At 34.2% G+C, this 18,759-nt stretch overlaps 1 protein-coding gene across 1 annotated transcript in view; it reads right to left on the bottom strand.

The window, feature by feature from the left end:
- Nucleotides 1-18,759, bottom strand: part of LOC121969713 (epidermal growth factor receptor substrate 15-like) — a 51,921-nt gene that overhangs the window by 9,282 nt on the left and 23,880 nt on the right. Inside the window, exons 6-10 of the mRNA XM_042519940.1 lie at nucleotides 8,424-8,495; nucleotides 7,121-7,219; nucleotides 6,899-6,970; nucleotides 6,716-6,830; nucleotides 631-699 (exon numbers count right to left, since the gene is read on the bottom strand). Of these exons, the coding sequence (XP_042375874.1) occupies nucleotides 631-699; nucleotides 6,716-6,830; nucleotides 6,899-6,970; nucleotides 7,121-7,219; nucleotides 8,424-8,495 (427 nt within the window). The remainder of the gene's footprint in view (nucleotides 1-630; nucleotides 700-6,715; nucleotides 6,831-6,898; nucleotides 6,971-7,120; nucleotides 7,220-8,423; nucleotides 8,496-18,759) is intronic.

The following is an 18,759-nucleotide window of genomic DNA, read 5'->3' as shown; positions in this document are numbered from 1 at the left end:
TGTAAGGTTTGTGTTTCAAATTCCTTCCTATCTAGCATCTTTTGTAAACACCTAACATCTTTCATATAAATCTTCTTTCTTATATTAATAGCAGAGTAACAATGAACTTGTAACTCTGCATGTAATATATGCATTCAGTTGGTGAATAGTGAATCTTAAAGCCATAAGTTCATGATCATTCAATGACGCAATTGTATATTATGTGAATCATTAGATTAGACAAAAAAACAAATTACTTAAATAGGATGAGAGTACATATTCATGCTTTTGGATTTCCACATACTTCAACTAGCATACCAGCATCAAATAACTAGAATCTAAAGTTTATGAATACAATAAACAAAGATCATGCTGAAATAGATAAATTGAATATTTATGAACAAAAAAATAGATATACGCTAAGAACCTAGCAGTGGCAAAAGGTTGATTGTATACATATGTAATTCAAATATGGTAGAAATAACAAGAGCTAATATGGAACCACAATGTCTGATTTTGGTAGTATAAATGACAGTATTGACAATTTCCACGTCCATGTAACCTTTGTTGAGCTTCATGACGTAAACACAAAAGTCAATTCTGAAAATCATAAACTAATGGGTGTTAGTCCTTATAGGCAAATGGGAATACCTTCATCTTCAAATTTATCCCAGTCTTCATCCCAATGATCTGCTGCCTCCACTGGTACAGATTCCCATCCTTATAAAAAACAAAGAAGAGACTCAGCAATTATAAAGATAATTGATAAATATTAAGAACAAAACACAAATAAAATTCTGTAAAGATATAAGACTCTAGAATAAAATAAGTGAAAAAAATGACCACTTTTTGGTTGATTCCCTGAGAAATTAAAAAGAAAATAGTTGTAAGAGTATAAAAAATTAAACGTGAGATATGATGACCCAGTAACAAAAAAAATTAAGAGAAATTATGGTAAGAGATTAATGAGATTGAATTGGTGGAACATGCATGGTTTAAGATTTCGACCGGATTTTGGTCCCCGACTGGAATGATACAATTTCAGTACTTTTTCATTTTTAAATATAAATGTATATTAATATTATTAATATTTATTATTAAATATGCTCACTATTAATATTATATTTTAAAGTGTTGACTTTATATTTCAATATTTTCTTATAAAATAATGCCTATTAAATTTTATAAAAACTATTTTAAAAAATAAGTAATTATTAAAATTTAAAACCAAATCTAAAATTATAAAATTATTTAAAATCCTCAAAGATAATTATAAAATTATTTGAAAGACTTAAATTATTATTTTTTTGAATGTATTTGTAAATTTTAAATTTTTAAAAATTTATTTGAAATATTTAAGAATTATATTTTTAAAAAATTAGATTACTTTAAATTCATATTCAATTTTTAATATATATTAAAATTAAGCCCGCCACGGTCGGTCCCAAGTAGCGATGAGAAAGGGTGAGGGTTGCGTTAGGTTGTCTTGAATTCAAGCAAATGTTCCATTATTAAAAAATGTAAATTATTTTATAAAATATCTTATTAATTTATAACTTTTTAAATATTTTCTAGCTATTATTAATAATATATTGTATTTATAATTATTATATAATTAATAGTTTCTTTATAATAAAAATATCTATTTAAAAATTTTAAAAATTAAAAAATCACGACAACGAGTGTCGGTGGAGGCCGTTGTGTCACGGCAACCTCGGGCACTAAAGGCCATGGCATCCTCCGCTCCCCCGAAAAGGGTTGCCTCGTCCTCCAAGCCGAAGGGCGACTATAGGGTTGCGACACCCTCTACGACCTTGCCATGATCTTGTTGCGACCTCATGAGGTCGTCACGAGGTCGCAACGGCCTCTCGGTCACGGTGCGGGTAGGGCACCAATGTCGGTCCTGAGTCAGGACAAAATATACCGCTAGTTTCAAATGGCATGGAACAACATATATCGTGGGAACATGATATGATAAGCTTGATTATTTGTTTTTTGATGTATTTTTTTACGAGATGTTTACATCATGTTCTTTCTTATACTCACTTTTGGAATTTTTGAACTTTAATTATTAGTTGGGCTTTTATATATAGTACTGATAAGTTTATTTAGAGATATGCATTTAGCTAGTTTAGTTAATTTTTGAGTGTATTTTTCTTTGACATTATTGTATTCACACGCACGAGCAAAGTTAGTGTCTCAGCAAGCCTAGCTCAAGTAGGGTGTGACACTTTTCGCATTTATTACACATTAAACTTTAAAGTATCATGCCATGTGGGAGTTTCAATCTCCAACTAGGATGGTACAATTTTGGTGGCAAAAAGGTGATTCGCTCGCCCCAACGCCTCCGCTAGTCCGTCCCAAGGCAACACGGAAGAAGTAAATCACGTGTAGCTACTAGCCTTGGGCAGTTGAATAGCATATGGGAGAGGGCAGCCACTCGGCTACTAATCGGGATTTGACCCCAGACCTCATGGTGACAACACTACCATGTGCAAGCCAACTGTCCGTCCCGAGGGGACTAGGATGGTACAATCTTGATATCATGTCATGTCAACACTCACTTTAAAATATGTCAATATAAACTAAAATGAGTTTTAATATTATAATTCTCTTCCACTTAGTTTATTTACCACCAAATATAAGACTATAGTAATCAAGATTTGAAATGTTGTGCCACCCAAAATGGTCAGTATTTATCATTCTAATGGGGGACCGGCACAACGACCGCGAGGGTGTCATGAGCTTACAGCGGCCTCGCGAAGTCACGGAGTGCGCTGTAACGCCCGAGAATTCTCAAAACTATTTTAGAAATATTCTCAAAACTATTTTAGGATATTTTTACAGAATTTTTTGAGTAGCGGAAGTAGCAAAAACAAATAGAAAGTGAAAACGGCCTAAGCGGGAATTGAACCCGAGACCTATGGTTTACGGGTAATTCTAGTAACCAGTTGAAATATTTAAGTTTAAGTTGGGCCGAAATACCCACTTAATATAAATAGGGAATTAATGGGTGAAGAGTTATTGGGTTTTCTCTTTGAACGTGACTTGCTCCTCCTCACCCTAGTTTCCGCCGACCCTCTCCCTTTTCTTCCTCCTCTCGGCGCCAACCACAAGAGCAAGCGAGGACTTCGACACGAGGGCGTCCCCTTCGCGAGAGGAACACATAGACGCGAGAAGATCGTCGAAGGGATCGTCTTCTCCGGAAATTCACGCGATTAGAATCGTAAGAAATTACGAATAGGAGGTAAGAAACCCCTCACCTGCAGTATAAGTAGCTTCCGTTTGAATGCATGCTTTTAGATTAGTTATACTCGGATTTTTGTCGACATCTAGGGTGTATTTAACCCTCCTCGCAGCTTTAGGGATTAGGCGAGCACCTCTAGATGGGCCGGACGCGTTTGCCCTCTTCAGTTTGAGGTGTTAGACGTTGTCGGGTGCCTAGAGGTGGTCTCCCTACTAGAGAGGAGAGTTAGAGCACACCAAATGCTCGATAAAAAGATTAGGACAGCTTTTGATTCAGTGGGCATTTATTCAGCTCAGTCAAATGCCGTATAGACGTATTGATCCAGTTAATTAGCTGTATTACAGCTTTCATGGGACTAGATGTCCAATGGGTGGGCTCCCACAGTCGCCTCTAGGTTCAGACAACCTAGTTCTAGGTTCAGATAACCTAGAAACGGCTAAATAAAACAGTACAGCTATTCAGTATTTTATTTTCAGCAGTGGCACTGTACAGGATTAGATATCTATTGGGTTGGACTCCCACAGTCCTCCCTAGGTTCAGATAACCTAGTAAACCCTACTAGATTTGGAACTTGCAATCCCGGTCTAGCGACGCGCCTTCTACTCAGCAGCATGATTATTATTTTAATCTACTTATGTATACAATTTTCAAAACTCTCGGTCACCTATGTGATCGGATTTAATTCAATATCGGCTTAGTTTAGTTCAGTTTCAGTTTAGTTCTTCCCGATTGATACCATGAGTTAGCTCCATGCTTAGATTTTGATATGCATGCTATGTTTCAAGATTTGTGCTTAGTAACTTTGCTATGTCATGCTCATCTATGTTCAAGACGTATTTCAAATAGCATGTTTTCAAAACATAAATTGCATCGTAGCTGGTTTCTTACTAAGCTTTAAGCTTACAGATACTTTTTCCTTATACTGCAGATAAAGGTAAAGGAAAAATGGACTAGCGGAGGCTGGAGGACAATGCGATGAAGATGTGTGTGGAAGGAACTTGGAATAAAAGATCTTAGGGATCTAACCAGTTTTATTTATGCATTTGAACTTTCAGCAAAATTAGTTAACTGTTAGAACCTTATTATTCTACACATAGTACATTTGCATGCCATGAATTAGTGAACCATGCGAGATATCATGTTTAAAATGTTAGCTAATACATGTTAAAAATGTTTCTAGCTGCTATAGACTTAATGTGTATGAGTTGGGCACGAAATAGTGCTGAAATCGATCGAAACCCGGATCGATCTACGATCGATCGATTGTCTGGATCGGTCACCGACCAATGAGAGTTAGCGCTGTTATGGATCGGCCGATCCCGAAGCTCACCGATCGGCCGACCGATCGGTGTACTCTGGATCGGTCGGTAGACCGATCCAGCCGCATCTGAAGCAATATAGTTATGGATCGGTCGGCCGACCGATCCAGAGTTTTTCTCCGTGCCAGTATCAATCTGGATCGATCCAGTATGGATCGATTGAAATGCCTGATTACAGCTAGCAGGACATCCGAGAGGCATAGATTATCTTCCCTAGCATGTGTACAACTCCTAGGTACACCTAGAATATTAAGTTCAGATTTTACAGTAATCAGTTTAGTAAAATTTTAATCAATCCAGATTTCCGCAATAGTAATTTATTGCACAGCATAATGTAGCGATCGGCCTCACAGCCTAATCAGTAGAAGGCGGGTCGTTACATGTGCCGCGACTGCAGAGCATCCTTCCACGAGGTTTGCAAAGGCGTCACGACCCAATGGCTACCCTCCGTGGGGATCGCAGAGGTCGCGACATCCCTCCGTGAGGGCCGCGGGAGTCACGAAGGCATTGCAGCCCCTCGACGTCCCTCTGTAGGGGTCGCGGAGAACGCCGCAACCCTTGGCGACCCTTTGCGAAGGTCACGTGCCAAGGCGTCCCTCTCCGAATTTTTTTCATTTAATTGATTTTTTTATTTTTCATCGTGTATTTTTTATTATCAATAAACTATTATTAATAATAGTTATAAAATTTTAAAAATTATTTTAAATTTTTAAATAATTTTAAAAATTAATTATAAAATAATTTAGAATTTTTATATAAATAAAAAATAGTTTAAAATTTTTCAAAATCTAATTCTTAAACATTTAAAATAAATTTTACAAAATTAAAAATTTATAAAATACATTCAAAAGTAAAAACCTTCAAATGATTTTAGAATTATTTTTAACCTTTCAAATGATTTTAAAATTTTAGATTTAGTTTTGAATTTTAAGAATTACTTTTTTAAAATAATTTTTAGAAAAATGTAATAAGCATTATCTTAGGAGAAAATATCGAAATATAATTCAATATCTCAAAATATAGAGCATATTTAATAATTAAATATTAATAAAATTAATATACATTTATATTTTAAAATTTTAAAAAATACTGAAAACTGTATCAACATGGTCATATCCGTTATCAAAACCTTGGCACGGGTCAAGATTTTAAACCTTGATAGAATTACAAAGTTGCTTAAAATATTAGAGTGAAAAGTTATAAAAATATAATAAGCATTCATATTAATGATTAAATATTCATATTATTAAAATGATTGTAGCTCATTGGTCATTTGGAGTGAGTTAAGACTTTAATTGGCTCAATTGGAACTTGAATAGACATGTCTCCATTATATGGGACATCCCCTTTCTTTTAACTTTGAGCCACTCATTCCAAGTTGGTGGTGGTGATGCTTTCCCTTTTCCCTCTCTCCTCTCTTTTTATGGCAATCCATCTATTTCTCATGGCCAGCTCATGAAATGAAATGGAAGGACTCACTAGAAGAGAATCTTCTTATTTCAGTCCATCTCAAGCAGTAACGATTGAAACAATCTCAATTGATACCACCAAAATTGTGTTGACATGAGTGTACATTGACATTCACTCGTGCTGACGCATTATCAACATCCGTTGATGACCAAAAGACTACACTTCGGTCATGCATTATAATTATTGGTGTTTGAAACCATGGTATTATTATTGGCGGAAATTACCTCAAAATAGTATTAAGACAACAAAACATCAATGCTAGTTGAAGTTAGTATAACCAGCCTCATAAATCATAATGAAGTTAACCTCCATCTGTGTATACTATTTTGCTCAATGATTTTCCAAATTTTTACAATAAAGTTTTGGAACAATCCCTATGAAAGTAGTAACCAAACTCAACCAACATAAATCCAACCCATTGAGGAAAAGGTATATATACAAAAAAAAAATGCACTGATGAAACAATAATATCTCAATATGCAACCATATTTATCAATTACTACACCCAGAAAGAATGCTGCTTCTATGGTAAATGAGCAAAGTTAACAATTCCAATACCATCACTACCAGCTTCAACAATTGCAACACTAGACATAAGCAGATTCTTTTGTTCTATAATTGCCAAATTTCTGTACTTATTAATAATAAAAAAAACATCAAATAGCATAAGCAACAATGAGTGCCAAACATAAGTGAGTACCGAATGGGAGCTCAATTGTTGTAGTTGCTTTAACATGAACACCATGTTGTTTGCACCGCTCGTTAAGAGCTTTCTCAAAACCCTCGAGATCAGATTGTATTCTATCAACACGAACCTATATATGTTTCAAATATATAATTACTATCAGACTGTGTTTGGAAACTTTTCAAAAGTAAAGCCTACCTGAAGCAAACCATCAGCACTGCCTCCCTGTTCCATCTTAATTATTGCATTTTGCAATTCTGCATTCCTTTCCTATAAGATAAAAGAAAAACGGATGAATCCCATATACAACATAAACATCAACAGAATAAGAGATCGAACAGAAGTTTAAAGGTAAAAATATAAAACAAACAAATCCCTGTGCTCTTTTCAGTTTTCACAATACCATGATAGTAGGCTGACCTGAATGTCGCGATATTTGGCCTCTTCCAATGCTAACTTTGAAGCTAACTCTCCAACCTGCTTGTATTTTTCTTCATACTTTTTGGCCAACAACTCAACCTGGAAAAGAGCATTCAATACAGGAGAAACTAAAGCACAGACAAAAGAAATTGTATGCATACTTGGCCTTAATTTAACACTGTTGAAAACACAAGCATAAAGATGAAGTGGAAGAAATTGTCTATATATATATATATATATAAAGAGAAAGCAATAGATTCAATACCATGCTGGCAGTGTCCACCAAAGATACTAACTAATCCTAACTCTTCCCTAGCAATGCCTATAAAATAATCGCATACATTTCTAATTTCCAACAGCTAACCACTTTAGCCGTCATTGACAACTCTATCTAGCATATGATATTCTAGAATAACACAATGTTGAAGATTTAATTTACCAATGTTTTAGGACAGTTAAGATCAAGGCCTGGACCTAAGAATTGATGATTTCTTTCAAAGTCACCAATCTTGTTCAGAAACCTCAAATGCTTATATTGTGACAATTTCAGAGTCTGATTACAACTTTTCTTACTAAGAAAAAAAAATTGATGCTTGGTGCCAATGTTTCATGGCAGTATAGGTGCTGATAATCTGTTGAAAGAGTTATCAAATAATATTTTAATATATGTTCCAACTCCCAAGAAGCTACCTCGAACAAGAACATGTGTACAAATTAACATGGTTTGTAACTTTGGTCATTGTTAGATGAATCTGAGTTCTGGCCAGTATGTTGGCTCCTCAAACTGAAACACAACTTGCCTGTCATCACCAAAACCTACCATCTCGCCCAATCACTCAGATCAACACCAATATTTTAAATTTTGCAAATGTTCACATAAGAGGAAAACAAAATATATTTATTTTGGATATTAATGATTATTTTCAACTTGTACACGTGCTAACAATATATTTTTTTTCTTCATTCTCAATGTATCTTGATATTGTTAATTATGCTTCTGATTGAAAATTCTTTAGTTTGGAAAATATGCTTCTATAAGTTCAATAACCATTCCATTTCATTGTTTAGTTTATATTTTTTTCTGATTAACATAAAAGATTCAAATTAGAAATGTACACGGGTTTGTGATACCTTTAGTGTTACTTAGCTTCTGCACCAAACCCATAGGGTAAAGTTTCAGTCTTAAAATCCAGAAAATGCAACAAAGAATATGAAAAATAGAAAATTTTACATGCAGATAAAATCATCAAATACTCTCAAGTACAAGAAACTAATAACTAAGTAAAATAAACAATTGTCATACCTCTCGCTTATCAGCAGATGCTCTTTCTGTGATCTCGTTTAGTTTATTATCACATCTACTCTTATAAAGAACCTAAAACACAAAAGGAACAAATAGAATGATTTGATTGTAGAAAAGATCTTGCTCATATATGCTAAACTAACAAGAAAATGGATAAGATTTCTTAGCAAACTTCATCAATATGGTCATCATGTACAATTACCAAAGTTGATTTTAATGCAAATGTGAGAAGGTAAAAATGTATTTGTGTATATATCTATATGATAGCAAGCATTTATTGAATAAGTTTCTAACATTTCTTATGTGATCCAAAGTGCAACATTTCTTCTCACTTAGTGATGAAGCACTGAATCGAACCCTCAGAGCACATGAAAAATTAAGAGAAGTTTGATGAAACAAAGGACAACTATCACACAAAAAGAAAGAAAGAAAGAAAGAAATTCACAAAGAGATTACAAAAGGGATAATTTTATTAATCAAAGCTAAAAACTACATAAAGACAACAACTCTTGTATACACTCAATGCCTAGGTGGTCCCACTTAGACCACTTTTTAATAGTCCTGTTAATACGGTTGACAGCCCCACTTAACCCTTTGGTTCACCTAATAGGTACTGCCTGCTTCTAAGTGAGGCAAACCCATTGGAATTCCATCACCTAAGGTGCTTTTTAAAACTATGATTGTTAATAAAATTAAATAAACAATAATAGTACCAACACATAAAATTTTATTCTCTAGCCAAAATGAAATAATTGACATCAGGACGCCATATCGACACATGGTGCCAATGGCACCAATCAGGAGAAGAGCAGACCAAGGAGTAGGCTTATGGCTTTACCTTATAGCCCACCAAAATGAAGAAGACCTTGTTTCAAATGATATGGCCTGCTGAAATAAAGAAGGCCTTAAGACCCTCCTCTTTTTCCTTTTTCTCCTTCTCTCCTTCACACTCACAATCACTAGTTGGCTTCTTCTAGCCGAGCCACGAGGGACTACCAACCCTCATTATCCTAGCTTTCTAGTGTCCTTGAATGAGGTCGTTGCTGCACATCGACCAATTAAAGGTAAGAATTAATGAAAAATTATATGGATGATAAAGGAGAAATAATTGCTTATTTCGGACTAATCACAATATGGCATAAGCTTTTTGTATTGATGAAATATCTATCATATTTCACCAATTGAGGAAAAGGTTAATATTTATTATATTTTTGTTTTAGGTTAGCATATCTAGTTCAAGATAGGAAACTAAATTATTGTTTGAGAATATGTGACTTGTTTAGAAATTAGGATTATATCGAGGTAACGAGTTAAAAAATGGATTCATCAATTTTGAATTTAAAGTTTTAGTCAATTTCTAAGTTTTTACGTTATTATCATTATTAGATATTTATTTTGAGTTTTCTAAGTTTTTTTTCTATTGTATTTGCAAATAAATACTCCAATTAGGTTACTAATAAATGCTCAGTTATAGATATGAAACTATGACAAATGTTCATATCAAATGCGGAAAATCAAAAAAGGCTTAGTTAGCAACAATATAATAAGATAAAATTTATTTAAATATAAATTATGATATAGCAGTGGATAGAGTCTAATGGCGTAAAAGGATCTATATAACCAACCCCAACTAGTGGGATAAAGCTTGGTTATTGTTTATTTGTAAATAAGCATTCAAGTGGAGCATACAGGTGGATAAATCCTTTGACTCGTATACATTTCTTTATGAATGAATAAATATAAAATAAATTGTACATTATGCTTCTATAATGATTTAGAAAAAAAGGATTAAAAGATATTTAAAGTAGTGAAATGGCTTTTAAAATAAATTAAACTAAGGGTAAATAAATGATATGTTTTTTATGCTATACACATGGGTGTTCATATACGAATTAATATTGGAAAGGTTGTTTTAAAAATTAAAATTGATACCTTGATTTGCTCTTCAAATGATAGATGTCATTAGATTGTTTTACCTTTCATGCTACTTGTTGACTAGATATTGATACTTGTATTTTATATTGTAAATCTCATACGAACCACATGCTAATACACACTAAATTAGCAGAACTTATACAGAGTTGATTTAGGTTAGTCATTTAAATTAACAAATAAGATGTAAACCCAAACTAAAATAATTATTGTGTAAAGATTTAAAGTGGAACGATAATAAATTTAAATAGAGAAAAAATATTAAAAAGAGAAAACTCTGAATTTAACCTCATAGAAGATACTTAATCTCCTACATAAGATTGTGGTAGCGAACAGTCGCCCATTGTCTGTATCTATTTACATGAGGGTGCTATATTGTTGTATATTATGATGAGGGCTTTAGCCCGTGCATCTGATGATGTTATTATACTTCGAGGATACTGACACTAGTGATTCACTTTTTAGTAGATTTATTAATGATAAATTTATTAGAGATATATTATTGGTGACAATTTATTGGTGAAGACTTAAAAGAAAATGATAATAAAAAATTATCTTAATTTATAATAAAAGATTATGATAATAGTTGTGATTCTAAATGATAATAGTTGTGAATCTAAATGTTTCATTGTATTTCGTAGAAAAAAAATGAATATGCATATAATTTGTTGAATTTCTTATTTATCTTGAGTTACTATCAGTTTGCATGGCTCTTGGTTTCTTTTTATACATTCAGGGTGTGTGTTACAGTCTTAGTTGATATTAAAGTCTGATTTGCAATTTATGTGTAGGTTTCTTATTTATTGTGTTTTCTTTTTTCTTTTGATTTTATGATTTTCTAACATAAGAATTCACATGCAAGTCATGTCGAGATGTATCTTGAGTCGAGTGTATCTTTAAGTTATACGAGTCATACGATTTAGATTAGGGGTCCCTTTACTTGTTGTTTAAAAAAATCAATTCTGATTTATTATTAAAAAAATTTAATTGGTTTAGTCAGGTGAAACCACAAGGTGGATGTACTTGTGGTTGTGGTTATAGTCATAGTCGAAGGCTTTCACGTAGTCGTGCGTATGCTACTCAAGGATTTGACCAATGCTTGGATGATGTAGCTATCTTCATCTTGGAGATGCTAATGGGAGCTCAACCTAATCCCAACAGTTAGATGTGTCGCCTACATTTTGCATTCTTCCACATAGGTGTTGACCCCTGAGAAGCACGTACATGGTTAGAGGACATTGAGTGCACCTTCAAGTATATGTCTTATTTAGATATAGACAAGGTGCAATTAACCACCTGCAGAAGAATGTCTTTGGAGATCAGATTATCTATTGGCAGTTATATGTTTGAGAAACAATATTTTCCAGCAGCATTTCTGCATTAATCTATGTCAAAAATGCAGGAGGGACTTGCAACATACAATGTTCGAATTACCTACTAATACCTAGCATGAGGCACTTAAAGAAGTTATTTTTATTGATATGACTAAGTAGCAAGTTTCCCAAGAGAATAAAGTTAGTCGCCAAACCTAACAATTGAAGTCGTTAGTCAATCTAGTAGTCAGGGTGACTTTACCCAATGTCACAAAGGGTAAGACTACGAAGTCCTCATAGTCACAAAAGGTGGTGAAGATATCTAGGGATTTTCACGCCCACCCCATCTCAGTGAAACCATGCATGTGACACTGCAACTATCGGCCAAATTAAAGTGTTTTAGATGTAGTACATGAATCCATAAAGTGAAAGTGACTAAATGTATTTTAGATTAAGATATATATTTCTACTACAAGCTGCCAAGACATATGAGCAAAGATTACACCCTGAGGGAAGAGAGTGCATGAATCCATATTAAGGTGTTTTAGATGTAGTGCCTGAAGCCATAAAGTGAAAGTGTCTGAATCATCCATTAGATCAAGATATATGTTTCTATTGTAACCTGCCAAGACATGCGCGGAGACTGCACCCTGAAGGCACAGCATCAGGCAGCAAACTCTCAGTCCCAATAAGGTTGACCTACATCAGGACCCCCACACTCTCAACAGCAGAGAGATCCATAGAGATCTCAACCATTTTAAAATTAGAATCCCCACCTTCACAATCTGCCTAACGACTGTAACTTTACCATTTACAATCCCAAACAAGTCATCAGGATCATTCGAGGCAGTACCCACCAACTTCATCCACGCATTATCTATTACCTCCACCCCAACAGTATTTTCCATCCTAGAATATCCACTACCTCTGACCTATCTATCCCTGCAACAACCATATCAGATTCTCTAGAACCAGAGTTGAGTTGCATTCAACTAACAAGATTCTGAGTTGGGACATGTTTGCGCTAGAATCCTGAGGCGGCCCGAGTCAAAAGCTAAGTTATTTGATGTATTATTTCAGTTTATAGTATTCTTGTTGATATATAGATAGATAGTGTAACTCACATTTCTTTATTTCTCCTTTTGCATACAAGATTGGAAGGTATCCAACTCCCAAATCTTGTGAATTAACATTGATGACACCATCACTCTGTGGTGTTGATGTTAAAGTGGGAGGTTAAGGGTTGTCTTTTGGATTTCAGTAGTTATGTTCTTGCAGTAGATCTGCAGGCAATAGAGATGTCTAAATTTGATATTAGTTGGCTATAGATTGAATGTCAGAGAATCAAGCTATATTTGATTGTCAAGCCCAAATGGTGACTTCCATGGGAGTTAGTTAGATTCGAGACCATGGCATATCAATTATCTCAGCACTCCGAGCTCGACAATTGTTAGCTCAGGGATGTAAGGATATTCTCTCCTTAGTGAGTCCTGATATGGATAGCTAAGTATATCTTTCGATGTTGACATAGTTCAAGAATATCCACGTGTTTCCAAAAGAACTAGCAGAGTTGTCACAAGTAGAGTTTGTCATTGAGTTACTCCCTAACTCAGTTCCAATATTGAAAGCCCCCAGCTTCAAGAGATGTTAGATAAGGGTTTCATCTGCCCTAGTATTCCTCTATGGGGTGTTCCAATTCTTTTTGTTAAGAAGAAGAATAGATCTTTGAGGCTCTGCATTAACTATAGACAACTAAATGTTATGACTACAAGTAGTTGTCTTGTTTAATCAACTTAGGAGTACTGGTGTGTACTCAAAAATCGACCTAAGATCATGTTATCACCAACTGAGGGTTAGAAATGTAGTATCACCAATTGAGGGATAGCGATACAAATGTTCAGAAGATCGTTTTCCATACTTATTATAGACATTATGAATTTTTGATAATATCTTTTGGGCTCACCAATGGTCTTGCAACCGCTATGGATTCAAGGACTGAACAATTTTAAAATAGTTTTGTGATCGTCTTTATTGATAACATTTAAGTATATTCCTAGTGAGACGAACATGAACAGCATCTCATGATGATTTTGAAGATGTTAAGAAAGGAATGGTTATATGCAAAGTATAGTAAATGTCTTTTGGCTTTATTATGTAGGATTTCAGAGTCGTGTAGTTTCTAATTGAGGCATTGCAGTAGTCCCTCAAAAGATTAAAGAAGTTATAACATGTAGTTTCTAATAGTAAATGTCGTTTGGCTTAATTGTAGTAGTCCCTCATAGTTTTCATAAGCTCACTAGTTACTATCGGAGATTTGTCACAGGATTTTCCGACATCACTGCACCCTTGACCCAGTTAACTAGAAAAGGATTATGTTTACTTGAAATGAGGCTTGTAAAGCAAGCTAGCTCAAATAGAGATTGATGAGTGCTCTAGTGTTAGTTATCCTTTACAGAGAAGATGGATTCGTTCTTTATATAGATGCATCTATTAAAGGATTGACGTGCAACATGATTAAATGGTATCTTATACTTCCCACTAAACCACAAGAAGAATTCTCCTATTCATGATTTGGAGTTAGCAACTATTATTTTTGCTCTTCCAATTTGGCGACACTATCTCTACGGAGCATGATTTAAAATCTAATATTGCCTTGAGCAAAACAGTTGAAACATATCGTTCCTAAAAATTAGTGAAACTCAAAATGTCTCATGTGTCGTCGTGTCAATGATGTCAATAAGTATAAAAAAGGCTTAGTTAGCAACAATATAATAAGATAAAATTTATTTAAATATAAATTATGATATAGCAGTGGATAGAGTCTAATGGCGTAAAAGGATCTATATAACCAACCCCAACTAGTGGGATAAAGCTTGGTTGTTGTTTATTTGTAAATAAGCATTCAAGTGGAGCATACAGGTGGATAAATCCTTTGACTCGTATACATTTCTTTATGAATGAATAAATATAAAATAAATTGTACATTATGCTTCTATAATGATTTAGAAAAAAAGGATTAAAAGATATTTAAAGTAGTGAAATGGATTTTAAAATAAATTAAACTAAGGGTAAATAAATGATATGTTTTTTATGCTATACACATGGGTGTTCATATACGAATTAATATTGGAAAGGTTGTTTTAAAAATTAAAATTGATACCTTGATTTGCTCTTCAAATGATAGATGTCATTAGATTGTTTTACCTTTCATGCTACTTGTTGACTAGATATTGATACTTGTATTTTATATTGTAAATCTCATACGAACCACATGCTAATACACACTAAATTAGCAGAACTTATACAGAGTTGATTTAGGTTAGTCATTTAAATTAACAAATAAGATGTAAACCCAAACTAAAATAATTATTGTGTAAAGATTTAAAGTGGAACGATAATAAATTTAAATAGAGAAAAAATATTAAAAAGAGAAAACTCTGAATTTAACCTCATAGAAGATACTTAATCTCCTACATAAGATTGTGGTAGCGAACAGTCGCCCATTGTCTGTATCTATTTACATGAGGGTGCTATATTGTTGTATATTATGATGAGGGCTTTAGCCCGTGCATCTGATGATGTTATTATACTTCGAGGATACTGACACTAGTGATTCACTTTTTAGTAGATTTATTAATGATAAATTTATTAGAGATATATTATTGGTGACAATTTATTGGTGGAGACTTAAAAGAAAATGATAATAAAAAATTATCTTAATTTATAATAAAAGATTATGATAATAGCTGTGATTCTAAATGATAATAGTTGTGAATCTAAATGTTTCATTGTATTTCGTAGAAAAAAAATGAATATGCATATAATTTGTTGAATTTCTTATTTATCTTGAGTTACTATCAGTTTGCATGGCTCTTGGTTTCTTTTTATACATTCAGGGTGTGTGTTACACTCTTAGTTGATATTAAAGTCTGATTTGCAATTTATGTGTAGGTTTCTTATTTATTGTGTTTTCTTTTTTCTTTTGATTTTATGATTTTCTAACATAAGAATTCACATGCAAGTCATGTCGAGATGTATCTTGAGTCGAGTGTATCTTTAAGTTATACGAGTCATACGATTTAGATTAGGGGTCCCTTTACTTGTTGTTTAAAAAAATCAATTCTGATTTATTATTAAAAAAATTTAATTGGTTTAGTCAGGTGAAACCACAAGGTGGATGTACTTGTGGTTGTGGTTATAGTCATAGTCGAAGGCTTTCACGTAGTCGTGCGTATGCTACTCAAGGATTTGACCAATGCTTGGATGATGTAGCTATCTTCATCTTGGAGATGCTAATGGGAGCTCAACCTAATCCCAACAGTTAGATGTGTCGCCTACATTTTGCATTCTTCCACATAGGTGTTGACCCCTGAGAAGCACGTACATGGTTAGAGGACATTGAGTGCACCTTCAAGTATATGTCTTATTTAGATATAGACAAGGTGCAATTAACCACCTGCAGAAGAATGTCTTTGGAGATCAGATTATCTATTGGCAGTTATATGTTTGAGAAACAATATTTTCCAGCAGCATTTCTGCATTAATCTATGTCAAAAATGCAGGAGGGACTTGCAACATACAATGTTCGAATTACCTACTAATACCTAGCATGAGGCACTTAAAGAAGTTATTTTTATTGATATGACTAAGTAGCAAGTTTCCCAAGAGAATAAAGTTAGTCGCCAAACCTAACAATTGAAGTCGTTAGTCAATCTAGTAGTCAGGGTGACTTTACCCAATGTCACAAAGGGTAAGACTACGAAGTCCTCATAGTCACAAAAGGTGGTGAAGATATCTAGGGATTTTCACGCCCACCCCATCTCAGTGAAACCATGCATGTGACACTGCAACTATCGGCCAAATTAAAGTGTTTTAGATGTAGTACATGAATCCATAAAGTGAAAGTGACTAAATGTATTTTAGATTAAGATATATATTTCTACTACAAGCTGCCAAGACATATGAGCAAAGATTACACCCTGAGGGAAGAGAGTGCATGAATCCATATTAAGGTGTTTTAGATGTAGTGCCTGAAGCCATAAAGTGAAAGTGTCTGAATCATCCATTGGATCAAGATATATGTTTCTATTGTAACCTGCCAAGACATGAGCGGAGACTGCACCCTGAAGGCACAGCATCAGGCAGCAAACTCTCAGTCCCAATAAGGTTGACCTACATCAGGACCCCCACACTCTCAACAGCAGAGAGATCCATAGAGATCTCAACCATTTTAAAATTAGAATCCCCACCTTCACAATCTGCCTAACGACTGTAACTTTACCATTTACAATCCCAAACAAGTCATCAGGATCATTCGAGGCAGTACCCACCAACTTCATCCACGCATTATCTATTACCTCCACCCCAACAGTATTTTCCATCCTAGAATATCCACTACCTCTGACCTATCTATCCCTGCAACAACCATATCAGATTCTCTAGAACCAGAGTTGAGTTGCATTCAACTAACAAGATTCTGAGTTGGGACATGTTTGCGCTAGAATCCTGAGGCGGCCCGAGTCAAAAGCTAAGTTATTTGATGTATTATTTCAGTTTATAGTATTCTTGTTGATATATAGATAGATAGTGTAACTCACATTTCTTTATTTCTCCTTTTGCATACAAGATTGGAAGGTATCCAACTCCCAAATCTTGTGAATTAACGTTGATGACACCATCACTCTGTGGTGTTGATGTTAAAGTGGGAGGTTAAGGGTTGTCTTTTGGATTTCAGTAGTTATGTTCTTGCAGTAGATCTGCAGGCAATAGAGATGTCTAAATTTGATATTAGTTGGCTATAGATTGAATGTCAGAGAATCAAGCTATATTTGATTGTCAAGCCCAAATGGTGACTTCCATGGGAGTTAGTTAGATTAGAGACCATGGCATATCAATTATCTCAGCACTCCGAGCTCGACAATTGTTAGCTCAGGGATGTAAGGATATTCTCTCCTTAGTGAGTCCTGATATGGATAGCTAAGTATATCTTTCGATGTTGACATAGTTCAAGAATATCCACGTGTTTCCAAAAGAACTAGCAGAGTTGTCACAAGTAGAGTTTGTCATTGAGTTACTCCCTAACTCAGTTCCAATATTGAAAGCCCCCAGCTTCAAGAGATGTTAGATAAGGGTTTCATCTGCCCTAGTATTCCTCTATGGGGTGTTCCAATTCTTTTTGTTAAGAAGAAGAATAGATCTTTGAGGCTCTGCATTAACTATAGACAACTAAATGTTATGACTACAAGTAGTTGTCTTGTTTAATCAACTTAGGAGTACTGGTGTGTACTCAAAAATCGACCTAAGATCATGTTATCACCAACTGAGGGTTAGAAATGTAGTATCACCAATTGAGGGATAGCGATACAAATGTTCAGAAGATCGTTTTCCATACTTATTATAGACATTATGAATTTTTGATAATATCTTTTGGGCTCGCCAATGGTCTTGCAACTGCTATGGATTCAAGGACTGAACAATTTTAAAATAGTTTTGTGATCGTCTTTATTGATAACATTTAAGTATATTCCTAGTGAGACGAACATGAACAGCATCTCATAATGATTTTGAAGATGTTAAGAAAGGAATGGTTATATGCAAAGTATAGTAAATGTCTTTTGGCTTTATTATGTAGGATTTCAGAGTCGTGTAGTTTCTAATTGAGGCATTGCAGTAGTCCCTCAAAAGATTAAAGAAGTTATAACATGTAGTTTCTAATAGTAAATGTCGTTTGGCTTAATTGTAGTAGTCCCTCATAGTTTTCATAAGCTCACTAGTTACTATCGGAGATTTGTCACAGGATTTTCCGACATCACTGCACCCTTGACCCAGTTAACTAGAAAAGGATTATGTTTACTTGAAATGAGGCTTGTAAAGCAAGCTAGCTCAAATAGAGATTGATGAGTGCTCTAGTGTTAGTTATCCTTTACAGAGAAGATGGATTCGTTCTTTATATAGATGCATCTATTAAAGGATTGACGTGCAACATGATTAAATGGTATCTTATACTTCCCACTAAACCACAAGAAGAATTCTCCTATTCATGATTTGGAGTTAGCAACTATTATTTTTGCTCTTCCAATTTGGCGACACTA

Source organism: Zingiber officinale, chromosome 4A (assembly GCF_018446385.1).
Source record: "Zingiber officinale cultivar Zhangliang chromosome 4A, Zo_v1.1, whole genome shotgun sequence".
Classification (NCBI taxonomy): domain Eukaryota; kingdom Viridiplantae; phylum Streptophyta; class Magnoliopsida; order Zingiberales; family Zingiberaceae; genus Zingiber; species Zingiber officinale.
The sequence above is the reverse complement of the archived record's forward strand: the minus strand, read 5'-3'. Positions and strand labels throughout refer to the sequence as shown.